The sequence below is a fragment of the Phyllobates terribilis genome, unplaced genomic scaffold (genome assembly GCF_046119375.1).
Source record: "Phyllobates terribilis strain yellow unplaced genomic scaffold, ASM4611937v1 Scaffold_3__8_contigs__length_932513732, whole genome shotgun sequence".
Classification (NCBI taxonomy): domain Eukaryota; kingdom Metazoa; phylum Chordata; class Amphibia; order Anura; family Dendrobatidae; genus Phyllobates; species Phyllobates terribilis.
In genome coordinates this window covers 645,716,851-645,740,344 of record NW_027362763.1, presented here as the reverse complement: position 1 = coordinate 645,740,344, position 23,494 = coordinate 645,716,851, and the positions used below count along the sequence as shown (strand labels likewise).

Sequence of the window (23,494 nt, the reverse complement as noted above, 5' to 3'; positions counted from 1 at the left end):
ACTGACCTGAAGAATAAAAGCTACCTTATCAATTTTACCACACTCTGAACGGCATAAAAAAATCCCCAAAACACAATTTCTGAATTGCTAGTTTTTGATCGCTTTCTATTCCGTTTTTTAGGAGGCAGAATGATCAAAAAATGTCATTTGGCCGAAAAAGCGTCTTTTAGTGTGTGACAGCTGTCAATCATAAAAACCCGATATGAATCTGTAATCGCACCGACCCGAAGAATAAAGTCGTCTAATCACTTATACTGCTGCCACATTGCAGTGAATGAATCCCTCGGGTTGGGGGCTTTGTGCTAGGGTTAGGGGCTTTGTGCTAGGGTTGGCGGGCTTTGTGCTAGGGTTGGCGGGCTTTGTGCTAGGGTTGGGGGGCTTTGTGCTAGGGTTGGGGGGCTTTGTGCTAGGGTTGGCGGGCTTTGTGCTAGGTTTGGCGGGCTTTGTGCTAGGGTTGGCGGGCTTTGTGCTAGGGTTGGCGGGCTTTGTGCTATGGAGACTATAGAAGCAAGCGAAAAGTTTTAAAAAAAGTTTTTAAAAATATTTAAAAAATTAAAAAAATATAAAAGTTTAAATCACCCCCCCCCTTTCAACCCATTCAAAATAAAATAATAAAAAATAAACCCCACATACACATATTTGGTATCGCCGCGTTCAGAATCGCCCGATCTATCAATATAAAAAAAAGAATTAATCCGATTGGTAAACGAGAAAAAAATTCTAAATGCCAGAATTACGTTCTTTTTGGTCGCCGCAACATTGCAATAAAATGCAATAACGGGTAATCAAAATGGTATCAATAAAAACGTCTGCCCGGTGTGCAAATAATAAGCCCTCACCCGGCCCCAGATCCCAAAAAATGGAGACGCTACGGGTCTCGGAAAATACCGCCATTTTTTAAAATATTTTTTTTAGCAAACTTTGGATTTTTTTTTCACCACTTAAATAAAAAAGAACCTGTACATATTTGGTGTCTACAAACTCGTAATGACCTGGTGAATAAGAATGGCCGGTCAGTTTTACCATCCAGTGAACGTGGAAAGAAAAAACAACTGTGGAATTGCATTTTCTCTGCAATTTCACCACACTTGGAATTTTTTTCCCGTTTTCCAGTACATGATATGGTAAAACTAGTAATGGCGTTTAAAAGTGCAACTCATCCCGCAAAAAATAAGCCCTCACACGGCCATATTGACCAAAAATAAAAACGCTATGGCTCTGGGAACAAAGGGAGCAAAAAACGAAAAATGCAAAAATGGAAAATCACAGGGTCCTTAAGGGGTTAAAATAATGGTAAATTTAGGTTGGTATGTTTTGTGTTTATTTATAAAAAAAAATATCAGAAATTTTATTAAAAATTAAAAAATTAGCAATTTTCAAACTTTGAATGACTATCCCTTCAATCCCAATAGTCAGACCACCCAAAAACATAAAAAAATCACATTTCCCTCGTGTCGGCTTTACCTCGGCACCATTGTAAAATGTTTTTATTTTGTTTTAGCGTTTTAGGTTTTTAAAAATGTTGCAGTAATATTTTTCTTTTTTTTTTTTTTTCAAGGAAATTTGCAAAACTTATTTTTATAGGGACCTCCTTCAGTTTTGAAGTGACTTTGGGGGGGGGGGGTCTTATATATTTGGAAACCACCCAAAAGTAATACCATTTTAACAAAACAGCGCCCCTGAACGAATTCAAAACTGCTGTCAGGTGGTTCATTAACCCATCAGGTGCTTTTTAGGAATTAATGCAAAGTGGCATGACCGGAATGAAAAAGGTTATTTTTTTCCACCTTAATGTTGATAAGTTCTGAACAGTCCGCTATAGCCGGCAGACTCTGAGGCCGTTATTTGGCCGTGATCTGCCATGACAAACATCAGGACCACACGATCAAGATCACAGGGTGACAATGGGGTTCAAGAGGGAAACCCCCACACTCTATTAACCATTAAGATGCTGTAGTCATTATTGATAGAAGCGGCTTAAACAGTCATGGTCGGTGCAAACACTGATCATGGCTGATGCAGCAAGTTGTCAGCTGTAGTGTACAGCCGATAGATGCAGGATTGTGACCTGTCGGGGGATGCTAGTCTTTTATCTCAGGTCAGTAAAAAGATGTATTGGTGGTCACTAAGGGGTTAAAACCGGATACAGAAATAATTGTCGGTATTCTGAAGCCAATGACGTCTGTTGCTGCTGGTCAGAAATTGATCACTTCACAAGCCCAGCACAAGTTCTCCCTGTCTCACAGCAACTATGGCTATAAAATGGCTGACAAGAGCAAGTGTCCCACCAACTGCCTTGCAAAGCCACGCCCAGTTTGAACCAACTTAATTGGAACCAACAAGATCAAGCCGTAAACCAATACTGGCCCAGCAGATGGCAGCGTAGCAAGATAATACATTTAGCAGGTAACAAACGAATGCTAACTGAACAGCTGAATTGGGAGAGCAGCATAGTCCCATCACGAGGCGCGAGCTGTAGGTCAGGGTTTGGATTTCATCGCAGCAGCTCTGTAACTATACCCCCAGATCTCCACATCCTCAGAACATGATGCTGCCCCCCCAAGATCATCGGATGTCATTGTCCCCTACTCCATGTATAACGCCATCTGCCTTATAGAATTAACCCCATCCTGTCATTCCACCATTCTTTTTCGTTCAGATGACCTCCACCCGGGCGCAGTGATGTTGGGTGATCCATCTCAGTGCTTTACTCGTTTTCTTCTTCCCTGCAGCTTTCTGCAGCATCAGAATGATGAGCTGCGCAGACGCCTGGCCTACGCCACAACCAAAATGGAGGCCATGGAGCATGAGGTGGATGCCGGCCGACATTATTTGGAGGTAGAACTCAGTCGTAATCGCGAGGAGCTGGAGAAACTCAAGGACAAGTTCCGCAGGTAATTGATGTGGAGCTGAAACGTTGGCATCCCATCACCCGTGACCCCCAATCCCACCATCACATCCTGTGCTGCAGGTTACAGAACAGCTACACGGCCTCTCAGAGGACCAACCAGGACCTGGAGGAGAAGTTACACACCCTGGTAAGACTCTGCAAGTCGACTTCTCGAATGGTGGGGCATGCAGAAATGTCCTACATATTTCTTACATCTTGGCTGAAGGACTAATTCTTGTAGGATGATGAATGTGTAGTGGATAGCTGTTGTTACTGGGGTTGTGCTGTAGGTGTAGGAATGAGGTGAAGGTGGAGGGAATGTGGCCCGGCTGATGTTGTGTCTAAGGTGAAGGTGAAGCGAATGTGGCCTAGCTGACGGCGTTGTGAAGGTGGAGGGAATGAGGCCTGGCTGACAGTGTGCCTAAGGTGAAGCGATTGACGCCCGGCTGATGGCGTTGTGAAGGTGAAGCATTTGAGGCCCGGCTGACAATGTGTCTAAGGTGAAGGTGGAGGGAATGAGGCCCGGCTGACAGTGTGTCTAAGGTGAAGGTGGAGGGAATGAGGCCCGGCTGACAGTGTGTCTAAGGTGAAGGTGGAGGGAATGAGGCCCGGCTGACAGTGTGTCTAAGGTGAAGGTGGAGGGAATGAGGCCCGGCTGACAGTGTGTCTAAGGTGAAGGTGGAGGGAATGAGGCCCGGCTGACAGTGTGTCTAAGCTGAAGGTGGAGCGAATGTGGCCTAGCTGATGGCATTGTGAAGGTGGAGTGATGGAGGCCCGGCTGACTGCGTTGTGAAGGTGGAGGGAATGAGGCCTGGCTGACAGTGTGCCTAAGGTGAAGCGATTGACGCCCGGCTGATGGCGTTGTGAAGGTGAAGCATTTGAGGCCCGGCTGACAGTGTGTCTAAGGTGAAGGTCGAGTGAATGAGGCCCGGCTGATGGCGTTTCGAAGGTGAAGGTGGAGGGAATGAGGCCCGGCTGACAGTATGTCTAAGGTGAAGGTGGAGGGAATGAGGCCCGGCTGACAGTGTGTCTAAGGTGAAGGTGGAGGGAATGAGGCCCGGCTGATGGTGTGCCTGAGGGCCCAGGTGGAGTGAATGAGGCCCGGCTGACAATGTGTCTAAGGTGAAGGTGGAGGGAATGAGGCCCGGCTGACAATGTGTCTAAGGTGAAGGTGGAGGGAATGAGGCCCAGCTGACAGTGTGTCTAAGGTGAAGGTCGAGTGAATGAGGCCCGGCTGATGGCGTTTCGAAGATGAAGGTGGAGGGAATGAGGCCCGGCTGACAGTATGTCTAAGGTGAAGGTGGAGGGAATGAGGCCCGGCTGATGGTGAGCCTGAGGGCCCAGGTGGAGTGAATGAGGCCCGGCTGACGGTGTGACTGAGGCCCAGGTGGAGTGAATGAAGCCTGGCTGACGGTGTGCCTGAGGGCCCAGGTGGAGTGAATGAGGCCCGGCTGACGGTGTGCCTGAGGCCCAGGTGGAGTGAATGAGGCCCGGCTGACGGTGTGCCTGAGGGCCCAGGTGGAGTGAATGAGGCCCGGCTGACGGTGTGCCTGAGGCCCAGGTGGAGTGAATGAAGCCCGGCTGACGGTGTGCCTGAGGCCCAGGTGGAGTGAATGAGGCCCGGCTGACGGTGTGCCTGAGGCCCAGGTGGAGTGAATGAGGCCCGGCTGACTGTGTGTCTGAGGCCCAGGTGGAGTGAATGAAGCCCGGCTGACTGTGTGTCTGAGGCCCAGGTGGAGTGAATGAAGCCCGGCTGACGGTGTGTCTGAGACCCTGGTGGAGTGAATGAGGCCCGGCATACCGTGTGCCTGAGGCCCAGGTGGAGTGAATGAGGCCCGGCTGACGGTGTGCCTGAGGCCCAGGTGGAGTGAATGAAGCCCGGCTAATGGTGTGAATGAGGCCCGGCTGACGGTGTGCCTTAGGCCCAGGTGGAGTGAATGAGGCCCGGCTGACGGTGTGCCTGAGGCCCAGGTGGAGTGAATGAGGCCCTGCTGACGGTGTGCCTGAGGCCCAGGTGGAGTGAATGAAGCCCGGCTGTCGGCGTGCCTGAGGCCCAGGTGGAGTGAATGAGGCCCGGCTGTCGGCGTGCCTGAGGCCCAGGTGGAGTGAATGAGGCCCGGCTGACGGCGTGCCTGAGGCCCAGGTGGAGTGAATGAGGCCTGGCTGACGGCGTGCCTGAGGCCCAGGTGGAGTGAATGAGGCCCGGCTGACGGCGTGCCTGAGGCCCAGGTGGAGTGAATGAGGCCCGGCTGACGGCGTGCCTGAGGCCCAGGTGGAGTGAATGAGGCCCGGCTGACGGTGTGCCTGAGGCCCAGGTGGAGTGAATGAGGCCCGGCTGACGGCGTGCCTGAGGCCCAGGTGGAGTGAATGGGGCCCAGGTGGAGTGAATGAAGCCCGGCTGTCGGCGTGCCTGAGGCCCAGGTGGAGTGATTGAGGCCTGGCTGACGGTGTGCCTGAGGCCCAGGTGGAGTGATTGAGGCCGGCTGACGGCGTGCCTGAGGCCCAGGTGGAGTGATTGAGGCCGGCTGACGGCGTGCCTGAGGCCCAGGTGGAGTGATTGAGGCCGGCTGTCGGCGTGCCTGAGGCCCAGGTGGAGTGATTGAGGCCAGCTGACAGTGTGCCTGAGGCCCAGGTGGAGTGAATGAGGCCCGGCTGTCGGAGTGAATGAGGCCCGGCTGACGGTGTGCCTGAGGCCCAGGTGGAGTGAATGAGGCCCGGCTGTCGGCGTGCCTGAGGTGAAGATGGGTTGAATGACACCCGGCACTGTTGTGGGGATTGTGTAGTGGGTGCCGCACATTGAGCTCTGCTATATCTTACATGTAATTCTCTCTCTCTCTTTGTCTCGCGCTGTCGCAGGCCTCGTTCAGCCAGAGCTGGATCTATTCAGTTGCGTTTGGTAGCGGTTACGGGGGGAGGGGTGGGGCATGTGAAGGATAATTAGTGGATTTATGTGTCATTTCTCCAGAAAGTCCCCTTTTCTCCCGTCTTCCTCTCCTTGGGGTTAATAGTGACACCTCCGGTATGACTGGCACCTGCTGGGTCCTCCTGTATGTTGCCTGTATGACCTCATGTGTTTCCTCACAGCTGCACCTCCCCCACCCTCCGTCATCTGCTCCACATGGTCACCGACCTTTTTTCCCTTTGGTCACTTCTAGATCAAGAAGGCCGAGATGGACAGAAAGACCCTTGACTGGGAGATTGTGGAGCTGACTAATAAGCTGCTGGACGCCAAGACCACCATCAACAAGCTGGAGGAGCTGAGCGTGCGTGTTGCCTCCTCTCCTTGCTGGAGACTTAACGTTTCAGGCCTGGTTATTGTGCCACAAGTTCTCGTTTTCAGAGACATCATTTCTATAATGCTCTGAAAAACAGGAAAAAAAATCTCCAGGTCAATGAAAACCATGTAGTTCCGACCGTTTTTTGGGTTTTGTTATTATGGTTGCTCGTTGTGCAGTAGACATGACCTGGAGACCTGACTGTCCGGGTCGGTTCTGGTTACTCATTGTGCAGTAGACATGACCTGGAGACCTGACCGTCCGGGTCAGTTCTGGTTGCTCGTTGTGCAGTAGACATGACCTGGAGACCTGACCGTCCGGGTCGGTTCTGGTTGCTCATTGTGCAGTAGACATGACCTGGAGACCTGACCGTCCGGGTCGGTTCTGGTTGCTCATTGTGCAGTAGACATGACCTGGAGACCTGACCGTCCGGGTCGGTTCTGGTTGCTCATTGTGCAGTAGACATGACCTGGAGACCTTGTCGGGGTCGTAGCGACATTCCACTCGTCCTCCAGTCACTCCAAATTAAGGCTATGAGCATGGGTCAACCATTCAAAGAATGAGTCAGACAACAAGCTGGTTCAAACTCAGAGCATGCTCAGAAGGCTACTGGCAAGCCACGATCTCAGCAATGTTCTGTCTTTATTTCCGCATGCACAAACCTAAATACACTACATAATGGGGAGGGGAAAGGAAGTGTTCGGGGCGGGGTAAGCCATAAATGTCTAGTATCCAGCCACTCCTGATTGGTCCACGACTCCTTAACTCAGTCTCTGGGCAGACAACAGTCAGTTGATGTTTTGGTTTCATTTCTCTGAAACAGGTGCTTGGCTGATACCGGCGCCATCTTAGCATAAATTTCGATCTAAGTAACACGTAGCAAGGAAAGCTTATTGTTATAAGACACAAAATGGTGGTTAGTACATAAGCAAAGCGTATAAAAGTAGAGAAATATATATTCTTTTTTACCCTGACATTCCCCCCTAAACACTAAGCTTTCCCTTGCTTCGGGGCCTTTGAGACTGTCCATGTGTGGGGAGAGGGGAGGTGGATTTCTTCACCCAATCATCTTAGAGACTGCCCCCTTATGGGACGCCCCCAAACAATTGAGCCCTACCCTAAATGACACATGGAGTTCTCCCAACTGACCCTAAACTAAATCTCTCAGTTGAACTCTGTCATGGGGGGGCTGGTCAGGCTTATTCAAAGGAGTGTATTTCTCCATATCTTCTCTTGATTCAGAGAGGTCCCGGAGGTTGGGACAGCATTGGTTATAGCTTTCCTGTATAAGGGGACTATGCAGCATAGGACCACCAGGCCCAATACTAGTAGACCTCCCATTATTAGACAAACTTGTTGGAGGAATCCCTTGAGCCCTCCCAACCAACCTGAGAAGAAGGAGGTATCTACCCCTGTGTGGTAGCTGTCCACCCTGGGACAGACAGTAAGCATATGGAAAGGATATAGAAGAAGGTAGTCATCTTTTATAGGCTCGTTTTGTCCCTCTTGCAGTGGGAGGCGTGAATCCAGGTGCTCTTGCCCTCAAGCTTCAGAGCTGTAGGAGTAGTCAGGATCACAGTGTAGGGGCCCTCAAATCTGGGTTGGAGACAGTCCCTCCGGACAAACTTCTTTACGTACACCAGGTCACCTGGGGTGAAATCATGTACCGCATCACCTGTGGATTCTGGGAGAGAAGCAGATACTGTAGAGCGGGTGTTAGTCAATTCTTTAGACAGCGCAATCACAAATTTTACTACTCTATCATGTGTTTCAGACAACTCTTGGGGCCTAATTTCTCCTATTTTAGGTGGGGTCCCAAACAAAATTTCATAGGGAGTTAGCCCATGTTTAGCTTGTGGGGTGTGTCTGATATGATACAATACTATAGGGAGTAGGTCGGGCCAGGGGAGGGGATGATCTTGGGTCATTTTCAAGAGCTGGGTCTTGAGTGTGGAATTCATCCTTTCCACTTTGCCTGAACTGGCAGGATGGTATGGAGTGTGGAGGCCCAAATCTGTTCCCAACATGTTCCAGAGTTCTTTGTAGATATTTGCTGTGAAAGCTGGTCCTTGATCCGATTCTATGACTTGGGGAACTCCAAATCTGCAGGCAATTTCGGTGATCAGTTTCTTGGCTGTGACTTTAGCAGTCATGTTGACAACCGGGTAGGCCTCGGGCCAGGCTGAGAACATATCCACGGCTACCAAAACGTACTCATATTTTCCTGCTTTAGGCATTTGGATATGGTTGACTTGTATTCTCTGCCAAGGGTAGTCTGGTTTAGCCAGGTGTTGGAGAGGGACCCGTGCCGCACACGTTGGGTTGCAGGTAGCGCAGACAGAGCAGGATTTTGAGTATGCAGTCACAGTGGAAGAGATTCCGGGTGCAAAGTACAGTTTCTTGATACATGCCAAGGCTTGATTCTTTCCTCTGTGTGTAGGCCCGTGAGCCCATGCTGCCACGGCTGAGTGCATGCGCCTGGGCAAGCAAGGTTTTCCGTCCACTTGATAAAGAGCTGAGTTGACCTTTGAATCTTTGCGACCTGCCAGCACAGCTCCTGCCGCTTTCCATTGCTTGACTTCTTCAGTGGGGGGTCTTCCTTTGTTCCTCACACAATTTTTCTTCAGGCATCTTGACCCCCCTGGATTCCACTCGTGTCTCCGCTGGACTTGTATGGTCTTCCGCCGGCTGTTCTTTGGCTCTTGCTCTAGTGAGCGCCACAACTACGGTTTGCAGGGTCTCCCCCATCTCTTCTTCCTTTTCCTGCCACTTTGATGACACATTCTCCACTGCTGCAGTCTTGGCTGCTCGGTCAGCTAGGTGGTTGCCCCTGGCTTCTCTGGATTCTAGTCTTCCATGAGCCTTGACCTTGATAACAGCAACCTGAATGGGTAGTTCCAGGGCCTTCATTAATCCATGAGACATGTTTCACTGGTGTACCTGCAGCTGTGATGAATCCTCTAGACTTCCACAAGAGTCCAAAATCATTGCAAATTCCATGTCCATACCTAGAATCGGTATATATGTTCGCCGTTGTTCCAGCTGCCAGGTGGCAGGCTTCTGTGAGAGCTACAAGTTCAGCTTCTTGTGCAGACATGTATGGTGGTAGAGCTTCAGCCTTGAGGACTGTTAGGTCCGTTGTGACAGCATATCCCGTGTGGAACTTCCCTTGAGGGTCTGCGAAACGGGATCCATCAGTCTATAGATGCAAGGCAGGGTGTGCGAGCGGATGTGCCACCATATTCTCTGGAGCAGAAGTCTCTTCCTGCAAAATTTTTATACAATCATGAGGTTCCACCAATGGACCTTCACCCTGTTCATCTTCCCCCCCCCTAGAAGGTGGAAGCAAAGTGGCAGGGTTGATAGTCAGACATCTGGTAAATGTTATATTGGAGGGCAACAATAGGGAACACTGCAGCCGCAGGTGTCTTTGGTTGGTTAGATGTTTCGGAGATGTTTGTTGCAGAACAGCTGAGAGATCATGGCCGGCCTGTATAACTAGATCATGTCCAAGGACGATATCAGCTGACTTGTCAAGGAGGATGTGAGCAGCGTGGACCGCCTTAAGGGACATGGGGGCAGTTCGGGCGACAGGGTCCAGGCGGGCTGAGTAGTAGCCCAAAGGCCGATACTTATGATCATAACGTTGTGCTAGAACTCCAGAGGCATGACCTTCCGATTCCGAGACAAAGAGGTGAAATGGCTGAGTATAGTCTGGTAAGCCCAAGGCCGGGGCAGAGACAACAGCCTGTTTAAGGCGGTCAAAACATAGTCTGTGTTGATGAGAAACACGTGGATCTTCAGCATGAAGCCAAACTGAGCCTTCATCCTTGAGACAGTCGTACAGAGGTTGCATGAGCTTTGAGGCATCAGGGATCCATTGCCTGCAGTAAGTGATGAGGCCAAGGAAAGTCTGCATAGCGGAGTAGGTGGTTGGGAAGGTGATATCCATGATGGCTTGTTTTCTTTCTTCAGTCAGATGTCTAGCACCTTGTGATATACAATGTCCGAGGAAAATGACCTTGGGCAGACACCATTGGACTTCGCCTTTCGAGACTTTACAGTTAGCTGAGTGAAGAAACCAGAGAAGGGATGTTGACATCTCTGGCAAATTTTCTTCAGTGCCGCAGAGTAAAAGATCATCCACATATTGTAGAAGAGTGACCTGAGGGTTCTCTTGAACCCATGGCTCCAGAATAGACTTCATAGAATGAATGAATTGGTTAGGAGAGTTCTGGGCTCCTTGTGGAGTCCTGGTCCATGTAAGCTGTGCTCCTTGAAAGGTAATGCAAAAAGAAACCACGAATCTTCATGCAAGGGTATACTGAAGAAGGCGTTGGCCAGATCTAACACCGTAAACAAGGTGGCCGTTGGAGGCACCTGAGACAAGAGGGTGTTTGGGTTGGGTACCACCGGAGTTTCTAAAATGGTAGCTGCATTGACGGCTCTGAGATCCTGAACCAACCGGTATCTTGGAGACTCTCCCGGAGCGGTTTTCTTTTTTTTTTTTTTACAGGAAAGAGGGGTGTATTGCATGGAGATACACATCTGACAAGGACTCCTGACTCCAGGAGGGAAGCGATTTGGGTACCCAAGCTTTGTTCTTGTGCCGCCTTGAGGGGGTATTGTGGCAGCCGTGGGTACCTGTGTCCAGGCTTGAGGTGTACTTGGACCGGGGGAACCTGCAGGAGGCCAACGTCCTCTGGCCCGCTGGACCACAGAGAGTGAGGGAACTGTGAGGTATCAAGAAGAGTGTGAGGTTGTATGGTCATCATCATGAGAGGGAAGGCTTTGAGAACGCAGCGATCTTCAGTCCCTTGTTCGGAATGAGGATCTCGCAGAAGAAGCTCCATACCATGGTTTCCGAAGGTAATAGTTGCCTTCATCCGCTCTAAGAGATCGGCTCCCAACAAATTAACGGGGCAAGTTTCTGAGACCAAGAATCTTGTGAGTACTCCAGTGAATGGTCCTGCAGACACAGGGACTGTGAGTGGAGAGGAAATATGTTGGCCTTCCACCCCAACACAGGTGAGGGTATCCGGTGATAGGGATACCGAGGGAGGGAGCTGTGTGGAAGAAATGACAGATGTGGCCGCCCCAGTGTCCACCAGGAACTTCAATGGTTGATGGTCCACCTGTAAAGTGACAGTCCCACAGGCGGCCGTGGGGTGCGTAGCCGGGAAAGTGGACACTGGTTGACCGGGCCGTCATTGGCGTGGGTGAGATGGTTCACGGGAAGGTCCATGGTTGTGTCTACCGTCATGAAACGAGCGGTCATGGTACTGTCTGCGGGTTGGACAGTCTCTGAGAATGTGATTAGGGCTACCACATTCCCAACACAGTATGCGTCCTTCAGAATCACGAGATTATCTCTTGTCTCTAGGTGGCCCCCTGTCATTTCTTCTGTCTTGTTTTCTATATGTGGGAGGAGTATCATCACCTGTGCCTTTAACCATTACCCACTTGATTCCATGTTGGTTGCCAGGGGGTGGGTAGCTTTCTTGAACTTGATATACCATGGCAGGAGCGGCTTTCTTCTTTGGCTTAGTATCCTTTTCCATTTTTAGCATGGCTTTTTGGAAAGCTTTGACAATGTCCACCGCGTCGTTAAAAGAAGAAGAACGGATCTCGGGGCGTACCCTCAGAACCTCATCTCTGAGAGCGTCTTGTAGGCCATCTACTAGGGCCTGAACCAACAGGGCGGCCTGCGTCTTGACGTGAGGACTGTATCCGAGATCCTCAAAATGCATGCTGAGTCTTGCAGCATATCTTTCCACAGATTCATCAGGGTCTTGTTGAACATCTTGTACAGACCCAGCTTGATCTGACAAGCGATTCTGAGCCCAGGCTTTTAACTGTTTCATGTATTCTAGGCCGGATTCATACGTACTAAGGGATCCTGCTTTTGTGGAATCCATGGCCTTTTGAAAGCTCTCCGTTTTCGGCTAAGTGAGCCTGGCATTCTGCAGCCAGAGTGGAACCAGCAGCAAGGGCAATTTTACGAGCCAATCCTCCAGCATGGCTCATACGGGTGTTTGCAGGGTTGATTATGGCCCCCACCCGATGTGTAAGGATGTCACCATAGCCTATTGACAGAGTGACGGGGCGTCCTGATGGGTCTACTAGGTTCCGGGAGCGGCAGGGGTCCCAGACTTCTGAGGGGCTGGGGGGTGGTGCTCTTTGAGCAGTTGCTTGGAGCAAGGGCCGGAGTACGGGTAATGGATGTGGGGTGGAGGATGCCATAGGAGACGTATGGGGTAAAGGGGGGGGGGGCGCTGGAGTATCTTGAGCCCATCCCTCATCTGGCTCCGTATCGTCTTGAGTAACAGTATGTTGGCGGAGGGAGAGCAGTCTGGCCTGAAATTCTGGGGAGTTGAGGAGGATATCCCCAGAGTTATGGGCGACCCCCATGGGGAACAGAGGGAGCGCCTCAGCATCGTGGACTGGAGCAGAGGGTATCACATTAGTTTCAGATGGGTGCTCTGGGACTGCGGGCTTTTCCACCTGTGCTGGTGGCTGGTAATATGCACCGGACGGATCTAGTAGCGGATATAGGCCGGATTGGGGTTTCCCGGGTCTCCCACAACAAGTAAAAGGTGTAGCAAGATGGCCGTGGGAAGGAGGAGTTAGAGTGGAAGTGGGATTGTTCTTGGAGGCAGGAAAAGGTGTCGTAAGATGGCCGTTGGAGGGAGGAGGGGGGAAGAGTTGGAGTGGGAGTGGGATTGTTCTTGGGGGCAGGCTGGGCATCGTGCCATGGGCGGCCCGCCCCACAGACACAGCAGAACTTCGCCCAGGGCGGGTTCTGCTGTCAGCACATACGACACGTTCATCCTTCCGATGATTTAGCGTCGGCGCCATTATAGGGTGGTGGCTGAGGGCTCGGTGTAGTGACAGGCATCAACGGGGTTACGGCCAATTTAGGGTCACATAACAAATCACATTCTGCAGCTTTCATGTATCCGAACAAAGGCTCGGCATTCTCTGTTCCCCCCTGCACCATCTACTCTAAGATGTGTCTGAGCCTGGTGCAGGTGTCCTTCATCACTCAACTTCCCTTATTTTGTATAACGCATTCCTTCTACACTGAAGGCTGAAGTCTGCCCGTACTGGGTAGTCTTATCATTTAATACAGATTCCTAACATTCTTAACAGCCTCCTTGCTTTCCCGTAACTCCACTAATTGGCTTAACTCCCACAGCAGCATTCCGCAACTTACGAGATCTTTCAAATTTGAATATACGCAACATTTTCTTATAGAATGCAATGATCTGTCGCGACTCAGATCACTGGTGCAGTCCACAGGTCGCCACTCCTCAGTGTAGAGCACACCTCAATACACTGATGAGATAGAGAGACACCTCAATCTAACTCCTTTCCTAGCCTTGAATGGCGACTTTACAGTGCGACTCACCACGGCACCCTGACTACAGGTCACCACCCGTCAGTGTAGAGACACCTCAATACACTGATGAGATAGAGAGACACCTCAATCTATCTCCTTTCCTACCACGGCACCACCCGACAGTGTAGAGACACCTCAATACACTGATGAGATAGATTGAGGTGTCTCTCTATCTCCTTTCCTAGCACGGCACTACCCGACAGTGTAGAGACACCTCAATACACTGTTTCCTAACCTTGACTTTACAGCAGTCTCTGTGTTAGACGAAGAGCACTCCTCAATTCGTCACAGATTCTTTCTCCCTTACACTTCAATTCAAGGACGGCTTGGAATCGACTATCAGTCACGGGAGGCAGCTATCTAAGAAAAGTACAGTGACCGGGGGAGGAGGAGGTGGTGTGCACACGAGCACGCGCAGGCATGCGACGTCACTCGGTCTCACAGTTGCTGGTACGGGACGTGGCGCGTGACGCCCAAGGTCTCACCACTCGACCGGTCACCCACCCAGATCCAAACTGATAATCCCACAGGAACCGCTGCGGCTGACACACAGGCAAGTGAGACATATAAAATACATCTCAACTTACCGTGTTCGATGGAGGTTGATCAGGCCTCAAATTCAGCCGCCGCGGTCACCACCAGGGAAGTCAGCAATATGGGTCCGAGAGGGCGGCGTACCGCTAGCCACGCCCCACGTTGGGCGCCATTTGTCGGGGTCGTAGCGACATTCCACTCGTCCTCCAGTCACTCCAAATTAAGGCTATGAGCATGGGTCAACCATTCAAAGAATGAGTCAGACAACAAGCTGGTTCAAACTCAGAGCATGCTCAGAAGGCTACTGGCAAGCCACGATCTCAGCAATGTTCTGCCTTTATTTCCGCATGCACAAACTTAAATACACTACATAATGGGAAGGGGAAAGAGAGTGTTCGGGGCGGGGTAAGCCATAAATGTCTAGTATCCGGCCACTCCTGATTGGTCCACGACTCCTTAACTCAGTCTCTGGGCAGACAACAGTCAGTTGATGTTTTGGTTTCATTTCTCTGAAACAGGTGCTTGGCTGATACCGGCGCCATCTTAGCATAAATTTCGATCTAAGTAACACGTAGCAAGGAAAGCTTATTGTTATAAGACACAAAATGGTGGTTAGTACATAAGCAAAGCGTATAAAAGTAGAGAAATATATATTCTTTTTTACCCTGACAACCTGACCGTCCGGGTCGGTTCTGGTTGCTCATTGTGCAGTAGACATGACCTAGAGACCTGACTGTCCGGGTCGGTTCTGGTTACTCATTGTGCAGTAGACATGACCTGGAGACCTGACTGTCCGGGTCGGTTCTGGTTACTCATTGTGCAGTAGACATGACCTGGAGACCTGACCGTCCGGGTCAGTTCTGGTTGCTCATTGTGCAGTAGACATGACCTGGAGACCTGACCGTCCGGGTCGGTTCTGGTTACTCATTGTGCAGTAGACATGACCTGGAGACCTGACTGTCCGGGTCGGTTCTGGTTACTCATTGTGCAGTAGACATGACCTGGAGACCTGACCGTCCGGGTCAGTTCTGGTTGCTCATTGTGCAGTAGACATGACCTGGAGACCTGACCGTCCGGGTCGGTCCGATGACAACATCAAGGGGCCGGGATGGCTGATGGCTTATACTATTTACTGCAGTACATAACCAACATCTGTCTCCTTCGAAGCTCAGCCAGTGGACCAAGATGGCAGCCGTCCCCTGGTGGTGCCTCCTCAGTTCTGTCCACCACCAGTAGGGGGCGGTGTGCTCGAGCCCCAGCGCATGTCGCATTAAAATGCCGCTGTCCTAGATTTACACGGTCACGGAGCTCTGCTCCAGCTGTGAGACAGACGCCTGCTGTGTCATTTACCCTCGTCTGCCACCTAGAAAGCCTCAGCTTCCCAGCAGAAATGGTGGAGATCACAGGACGGAGACGTCACTGATCGGCAAATGGTGGAGACGCGGTAATAACATCATCACAAGCTCTGGATTCTCCAGTCCGGAGTCTGAGCCTCAAGCAGAAATCCCTGCACCTCCGGCCTCGGCTGCTGTCACTTTCAATGGCTGTCGGAGGGAGGTTCTGCCGCTGAATGTACAAATCATCAGGATCCGCTGCAGGCAGCTCCTGTGTGATCACCGACCAATAACGCCATCGATGTGCTCGATGGAGACAAGTCCGGAGACGCTGCCGGCAGCTCCTGTGTGATCACCGACCAATGACGCCATCGATGTGCTCGATGGAGACAAGTCCGGAGACGCTGCCGGCAGCTCCTGTGTAATCACCGACTAATGACGCCATCGATGTGCTCGATGGAGACAAGTCCGGAGACGCTGCCGGCAGCTCCTGTGTGATCACCGACCAATGACGCCATCGATGTGCTCGATGGAGACAAGTCCGGAGACGCTGCCGGCAGCTCCTGTGTAATCACCGACTAATGACGCCATCGATGTGCTCGATGGAGACAAGTCCAGAGACGCTGCCGGCAGCTCCTGTGTAATCACTGACCAATGACGTCCCCGATGTGCTCAATGGAGACAAGTCCAGAGATGCTGCCGGCAGCTCCTGTGTGATCACCGACCAATGACGCCGTCGATGTGCTCGATGGAGACAAGTCCGGAGACGCTGCCGGCAGCTCCTGTGTAATCAACGACCAATGACATCCCCGATGTGCTCAATGGAGACAAGTCCAGAGACGCTGCCGGCCCCTCAAGTCTTCATTCCTGTCACTAATATCCCAGCATTACATTGATTGGTGGTGGACCCATTTCTCCAGTGTCCCAGGAACCATTTTTCCACACGACACCCCAAGGACGCATGTTCCTCGCACCACTGTGAGCCACCTGCGTGGCCTGAAATTGTTCCCGTGGCTGCAGCATCTCCATCAAGCACATCGGGGGAAGTCTTTGTTCGGTGATTAGACAGGAGCTGCCGGCAGCATCTCTAGACTTGTCTCCATCGAGCACATCGGGGACGTCGCTGATCGGTGATCACACTGGAGCTGCCGGTAGCAACTCCAGACTTGTCTCCATCAAGCACATCGGGGACGTCATTGGTCGGTGATCACACAGGAGCTGCCTGCAGTGTCTCCGGACTTGTCTCCATCCAGCACATCGGGGATGTCATTGGTCGGTGATTACACAGGAGCTGCCGGCAGCATCTCCGGACTTGTCTCCATCGAGCACATCGGGGACGTCACTGATCGGTGATCACACAGGAGCTGCCGGCAGCATCTCTGGACTTGTCTCCATTGAGCACATCGGGGACGTCACTGATCGGTGATCACACAGGAGCTGCCGGCAGCGTCTCTGGACTTGTCTCCATTGAGCACATCGGGGACATCATTGGTCAGTGATCACACAGGAGCTGCCGGCAGTGGATCCTGATGATTTGTACAATCCGTTTAGACCCTTCCTCAGACGACCATTAATGACCTCAGTGACAGCAGCCGAGGCCGGAGGTGCCGGGATTTCTGCCCGAGGCTCAGACTCTGGACTGGAAACCTCCTGTACAGATCAGTGACGTCTCCGTCCTTTCCATCTTTCCACCGCTCCTCCTCCTCCTCCTCGGTTCGGTAATCTCGGTGTTGAGTGTAGAGTTCTTCCCATCACCAGTCTTGGTGGCTGCAGATTTTAGCTACTTTAACTTGTGACTGGTTCCTTTCTATCTGGAAACTCTAAGATAGGTCATGTGATCACATGATGCCTGCACCCCACCCTGGCAGCGCTATACCTTTATACCGACCACAGGAGTCAATTATGTCAGTCCGCAGAGCTGCGTGCATGATGTGATCACGCGGACTGTACCCCGAACACCCTCCAAAGGGACGGGGGAGACATGAGGGCTCAGCCCCCTGACGGCCCACCACTAATATCAGCTTCTCTAGGAGACTGTGATCACATGGTCCTCCAAGCCGGCAGGCAGGGAAGCGGCGCTAGCTGCTCATGTGACAGTGTGACTGCACCAGCAGAATAGTGAGTGCAGCTCTGGAGTATAATACAGGAGGTAACTCAGGATCAGTAATGTAATGTATGTACACAGTGACTGCACCAGCAGAATAGTGAGCGCAGCTCTGGGGTATAATACAGGATGTAACTCAGGATCAGTAATGTATGTACACAGTGACTGCACCAGCAGAATAGTGAGTGTAGCTCTGGAGTATAATACAGGATGTAACTCAGGATCAGTAATGTAATGTATGTACACAGTGACTGCACCAGCAGAATAGTGAGTGCAGCTCTGGGGTATAATACAGGATGTAACTCGGGATCAGTAATGTAATGTATGTACATAGTGACTGCACCAGCAGAATAGTGAGCGCAGCTCTGGAGTATAATACAGGATGTAACTCAGGATCAGTAATGTAATGTATGTACACAGTGACTGCAGCAGCAGAATAGTGAGTGCAGCTCTGGAGTATAATACGGGATGTATCTCAGGATCAGTAATGTAATGTGTGTACACAGTGACTGCACCAGCAGAATAGTGAGTGCGGCTCTGGAGCATAATACAGGATGTAACTCAGGATCAGTAATGTAATGTATGTACACAGTGACTGCACCAGCAGAATAGTGAGTGCAGCTCTGGAGTATAATACAGGATGTAACTCAGGATCAGTAATGTAATGTAGGCACACAGTGTCTGCACCAGCAGAATAGTGAGTGCAGCTCTGGGTATAATACAGGAGGTAACTCAGGATCAGTAATGTAATGTATGTACACAGTGACTGCACCAGCAGTATAGTGAGTGCAGCTCTGGAGCATAATACAGGATGTAACTCAGGATCAGTAATGTAATGTATGTACACAGTGACTGCACCAGCAGAATAGTGAGTGCGGCTCTGGAGCATAATACAGGATGTAACTCAGGATCAGTAATGTAATGTATGTACACAGTGACTGCACCAGCAGAATAGTGAGTGCAGCTCTGGAGTATAATACAGGATGTAACTCAGGATCAGTAATGTAATGTAGGCACACAGTGTCTGCACCAGCAGAATAGTGAGTGCAGCTCTGGAGTATAATACAGGAGGTAACTCAGGATCAGTAATGTAATGTATGTACACAGTGACTGCACCAGCAGTATAGTGAGTGCAGCTCTGGAGTATAATACAGTAGGTAACTCAGGATCAGTAATGTAATGTATGTACACAGTGACTCCACCAGCAGAATAGTGAGTGCAGCTCTGGAGTATAATACAGGAGGTAACTCAGGATCAGTAATGTAATGTATGTACACAGTGACTGCACCAGCAGAATAGTGAGTGCAGCTCTGGAGTATAATACAGGAGGTAACTCAGGATCAGTAATGTATGTACACAGTGACTGCAGCAGCAGAATAGTGAGTGCAGCTCTGGAGTATAATACAGGATGTAACTCAGGATCAGTAATGTAATGTATGTACACAGTGACTGCACCAGCAGAATAGTGAGTGCAGCTCTGGAGTATAATACAGGAGGTAACTCAGGATCAGTAATGTATGTACACAGTGACTGCACCAGCAGAATAGTGAGTGCAGCTCTGGAGTATAATACAGGATGTAACTCAGGATCAGTAATGTATGTACACAGTGACTGCACCAGCAGAATAGTGAGTGCAGCTCTGGAGTATAATACAGGATGTAACTCAGGATCAGTAATGTAATGTATGTACACAGTGACTGCACCAGCAGAATAGTGAGTGCAGCTCTGGGGTATAATACAGGATGTAACTCAGGATCAGTAATGTAATGTATGTACACAGTGACTGCAGCAGCAGAATAGTGAGTGCAGCTCTGGGGTATAATACAGGAGGTAACTCAGGATCAGTAATGTATGTACACAGTGAGTGCCGCTCCGAAGTATAATACAGGATAACTTCTGTATGTAGTGAGTGGCTGCGTTATGTAGTCAGAGGTCGTCCTTGGCTTTCTGCTGTAACGCCGGTCTCTTCTTTTCCAGGAGCGGTACAGACAGGACTGTAATCTCGCTGTGCAGTTGCTCAAGTGCAACAAGTCTCACTTCAGGAACCACAAGTTTGCAGATGTTAGTATGGACTTTGCAATGGATGTTTCAACTAATGGGTTACACTAGTACTGAGAGCCGGGTCTGGTGTGTATAGATGGGGAGGGGGTTTGTGGTGTCGGGCCCGGTGTATGTAGATGGGGTTTCAGGGCCAGATCCCGGTGTGTGTGTGTGTGTGTGTGTGTGGATTGGGGTTGCGGGCCGGGCCCCAGGGGGGGTGTGTGTGTGTGTGTGTAGATGGGGGGGGGGGGGGGGGGGGGGGGTGTTTCGGGGACCGGCCCGATGTGCGTAGATGGGGGTTGCGGGCCCAGGGTGTGTGTGTAGATGGGGGTTGCGGGCCCAGGGTGTGTGTGTAGATGGGGGTTACGGGGCCGGGCCCTGGGGTGGGTGTGTAGATGGGGAGGGGGGGTTGCGGGGCCGGCCCGATGTGTGTAGATGGGAGTTACGGGCCCAGGGTGTGTGTAGATGGGGGGTTGCAGGCCCGAGCCCCGGTGTGTGTGTGTAGATGGGGGTTGCGGGGCCAAGCCCCGGCGGGTGGGTGCAGATGGGAGTTGCGGGGCCGAGCCCCGGCGGGTGGGTGTGTGTAGATGGGGGTTGCGGGGCCGAGCCCCGGCGGGTGGGTGTGTGTAGATGGGGGTTGCGGGGCCGAGCCCCGGCGGGTGTGTGCGTGTAGATGGGGGGTTGCGGGGCCGAGCCGCGGAGGGTGGGTGTGTGTAGATGGGGGTTGCGGGACTGAGCCGCGGAGGGTATGTGTGTGTGTGCAGATGGGAGTTGTGGGGCCAAGCCCCAGTGGGTGGGTGCAGATGGGAGTTGCGGGGCCGAGCCCCGGTGGGTGTGTGCGTGTAGATGGGGGTGGCCAGGCCGGGCCCCGGTGTGTGTAGATGGGGGGTGGCCAGGCCGGGCCCCGGTGTGTGTGTGTGTGTGTGTGTGTGTGTGTGTGTGTAGATGGGGGTGGCCAGGCTGGGCCCCGGTGTGTGTAGATGGGGGTGGCCAGGCCGGGCCCCGGTGTGTGTGTGTGTGTGTGTGTGTGTAGATGGGGGTGGCCAGGCTGGGCCCCGGTGTGTGTAGATGGGGGTGGCCAGGCCGGGCCCCGGTGTGTGTGTGTTTGTAGATGGGGGTGGCCAGGCCGGGCCCCGGTGTGTGTAGATGGGGGTGGCCAGGCCGGGCCCCGGTGTGTGTGTGCAGATGGGGGTTGCGGGGCAGGGCCCCTGTGTGTATGTGTGTGTGTAGATGGGGGTGGCCAGGCCGGGCCCCTGTGTGTGTGTGTGTGTGTGTGTGTGTAGATGGGGGTGGCCAGGCCGGGCCCCTGTGTGTGTAGATGGGGGTGGCCAGGCCGGGCCCCGGTGTGCGTGTGCAGATGGGGGTTGCGGGGCAGGGCCCAGTCTGACCTCACTGACCCGCCTGCTCTCTTCCCGCAGTTGCCGTACAAGCTGCAGGACATGGTCAGTAAGCATCTTCAGAGCGCGGCCTCCTCGCCGGGGTCTGGTCAGGACACTCCTCCTCCGCGTTTGTCACATTCAGACGTGGTGCCCACTTCCGTCATTGCCCGTGTTCTGGAGAAGCCAGAATCACTTATTCTTAACTCTGCGACGTCCAGCAGCGGCAGTGGCCCCACCGCAGAGGATGTGTTTGTGCATGTAGACATGAGTGGTTCCACCCAGCAACAGAATGGCGTCCTGCAGAAGCAGAGCAGCGTGGACAGTGCTACGGAAGAGCCTCCAGCCTTCGAAAAACTCAGTCCCTACCCAACGCCTCCACCGCCCCATCCTTTGTACCCAGGACGTAAGGTCATAGAGTTCTCCGATGAGAAGGTGCGGATCCCTAAAAACAGCCCCCTGCCCAACTGCACCTATGCCACAAGGCAGGCCATCTCGCTCAGCCTAGTACAGGGCGAGGAGGGCAGCCCCGACAGGCACCGCACTGTCCCAAACAGCCCCGCATCGTCAGGAGGCTACCCCCAGCGGGCACGAAGTGCTGACAATCCCTCGCGGTCTCCGTTAAGTAGTGCGGCCCCTAGCTCGGCCAGCTCAGAGGAGGACATGCTGGCTAACTGGCAAAGGATGTTTGTAGAAAAAGCGGCCCCAAGTTCTGAGGGATCCCTGGCGCACCGCACGTCCTTCAGTCGGGACACCGCCCTAGAGTTGCAGCAGAGATTCAGCCGCTCCATGCAGGAGCTGAGCCACGTGGCACAAGCGTTCTCTGAACGAGAAATGTCCGGGAGCAGCTGGATGAGCAGCCGGGAGAACAGCTCAGAAAAGGAGAACTCCGGCACAAAGAGGGGACAACTCCCCAATGAGTACGGCAAGGAATTCTCCAAGGAGGAGGCACAGGACCTTCTCTCCGGAGATGTGGAGGAGGAGGAGGAGGATGACGTGAAGCCCCTTCAGCCGTCCGAAGACATTGATGAGGACCAGGACCTGGAAGATCAAATCCTCCAGACTTGTGAAGAGCAGGAGGACGGTGACATATTAAAGGAGAAACCTCCGAGTGGCCGTCCGCACCGAAGCCCTAAACGAATGGGTGTGCATCACCTGCACCGGAAGGACAGTCTGACCCGGGCCCAGGAGCAAGGCAACTTACTGAACTAGCCCAAGAATGTCTATGGGCGGCAGCCATTACCTTACAGTATATGCAGACACCCCGGCCCAAGGGTCTCCACACACAGTGCACTACAGGAGGTTACCCACCGCACAGCAGAGGATGTGATCGCTCTGAGACCTTGGAGGGGGATGATCAGATGTGTCCCATCAGGTGCTGCCACACGTAACGATAGTCCAATGTGTGTCCCCCCCTCCACCCCCGAGTGACTACGGCCTCATGTCCCACCGTGCTGAACATCGACCACGAGTTAGGTGGAGGAATGTAATGGAGGGGATGAACTCACCTAATTGTCACGTGGGGGCATATCGAGTCTGGTGGTCTCCTGACGGCAGCTTGGTGCCCACTGATTTATTTGGTGGACGACCTGTTGCTGCAGTGACCTGACCTCCTCTCCTCCGCACTGTCATGGCTGCTGGCGCTGGGTAACTCACTTCTGCTGTATTTCTATAGCCCTGGTGTTGGCGCAGGCTGTCGCACCGCCGCTCGCTCATCGGAGCTTTCCACATCCGCCCCTTCTCTGGTGTTGACTATTTGCAGCTTTTTTTTTGCTCAGTGAGACGGTGGATCTTGGTGAGTGGACCTTTCCTCGGCCCGCTGGCGTTTTGTGTGCTCTGTTCCCTCTGTCTGCGTGGCGCCTGTGTCCTGTCGCTCATGTCAGACTTGTGTCCATCACGTCTGTATATAGATGCACATATATATGTATATATATTTTTGTATCTGGCGGCACAGTGTTACTTGTCCCTGCGTGTCTGGCGCCTCCCATCCTCTGGATCTCAGACTGTTAACCCCGCGTAGATTTATTTTCTGAAATTTTTCAAAGCTGACGTCTATTTTCCAACGAGAAATAAACTATTTTAAATGAGTTGTGCCTTGTTGTCATTGTGAGAGGACGTGACGTGCGGCCGCTGGACTGACGGAGGCAGGAAAGTGACTCGGTGATTGTGGCCTCTGCGCGGGGGGGGCGAAGGAGGTGACGCTCAGTGATTGCTGAGGGGGCGGGAAGGAGGAGCTGAGTGATTGGGGTCACTGCACAGAGATGAGGCTGAAAGGTGACGCTCAGTGATTGCTGGGAAGGAGGAGCTGAGTGATTGGGATCACTGCGTAGAGGTGAGGCGGAAAGGTGACGCTCAGTGATTGCGGCTACCAGTGCAAGGACACATTACGGTTACCTATCCCACGTAGAGTCTGACATGGACACCTGCTGTATTGCTCCTTAGAGATGGTGAATATTCATTGCCGCCATACTGTGATTTGCAGCTGTGAGAGGGGGGGAGGGTGTCGTTATATACTTAGGAGCAGAAGTCTTCAGTCTGC

The 23,494-nt window shown here is 52.2% G+C and overlaps 1 protein-coding gene across 4 annotated transcripts in view; it reads left to right on the top strand.

The window, feature by feature from the left end:
- Nucleotides 1–23,042, top strand: part of TJAP1 (tight junction associated protein 1) — a 56,286-nt gene extending 33,244 nt beyond the window's left edge. For all 4 annotated transcript variants that reach the window (XM_073671626.1, XM_073671628.1, XM_073671629.1 and 1 more), the window contains 5 exons: nt 2,733–2,894; nt 2,972–3,038; nt 6,046–6,153; nt 19,517–19,600; nt 20,998–23,042. In XM_073671626.1, coding sequence (XP_073527727.1) covers nt 2,733–2,894; nt 2,972–3,038; nt 6,046–6,153; nt 19,517–19,600; nt 20,998–22,167 — 1,591 coding nt within the window. In that variant the 3' untranslated portion in view covers nt 22,168–23,042. The remainder of the gene's footprint in view (nt 1–2,732; nt 2,895–2,971; nt 3,039–6,045; nt 6,154–19,516; nt 19,601–20,997) is intronic.
- The last annotated feature ends 452 nt before the right edge of the window (nt 23,043–23,494 follow it).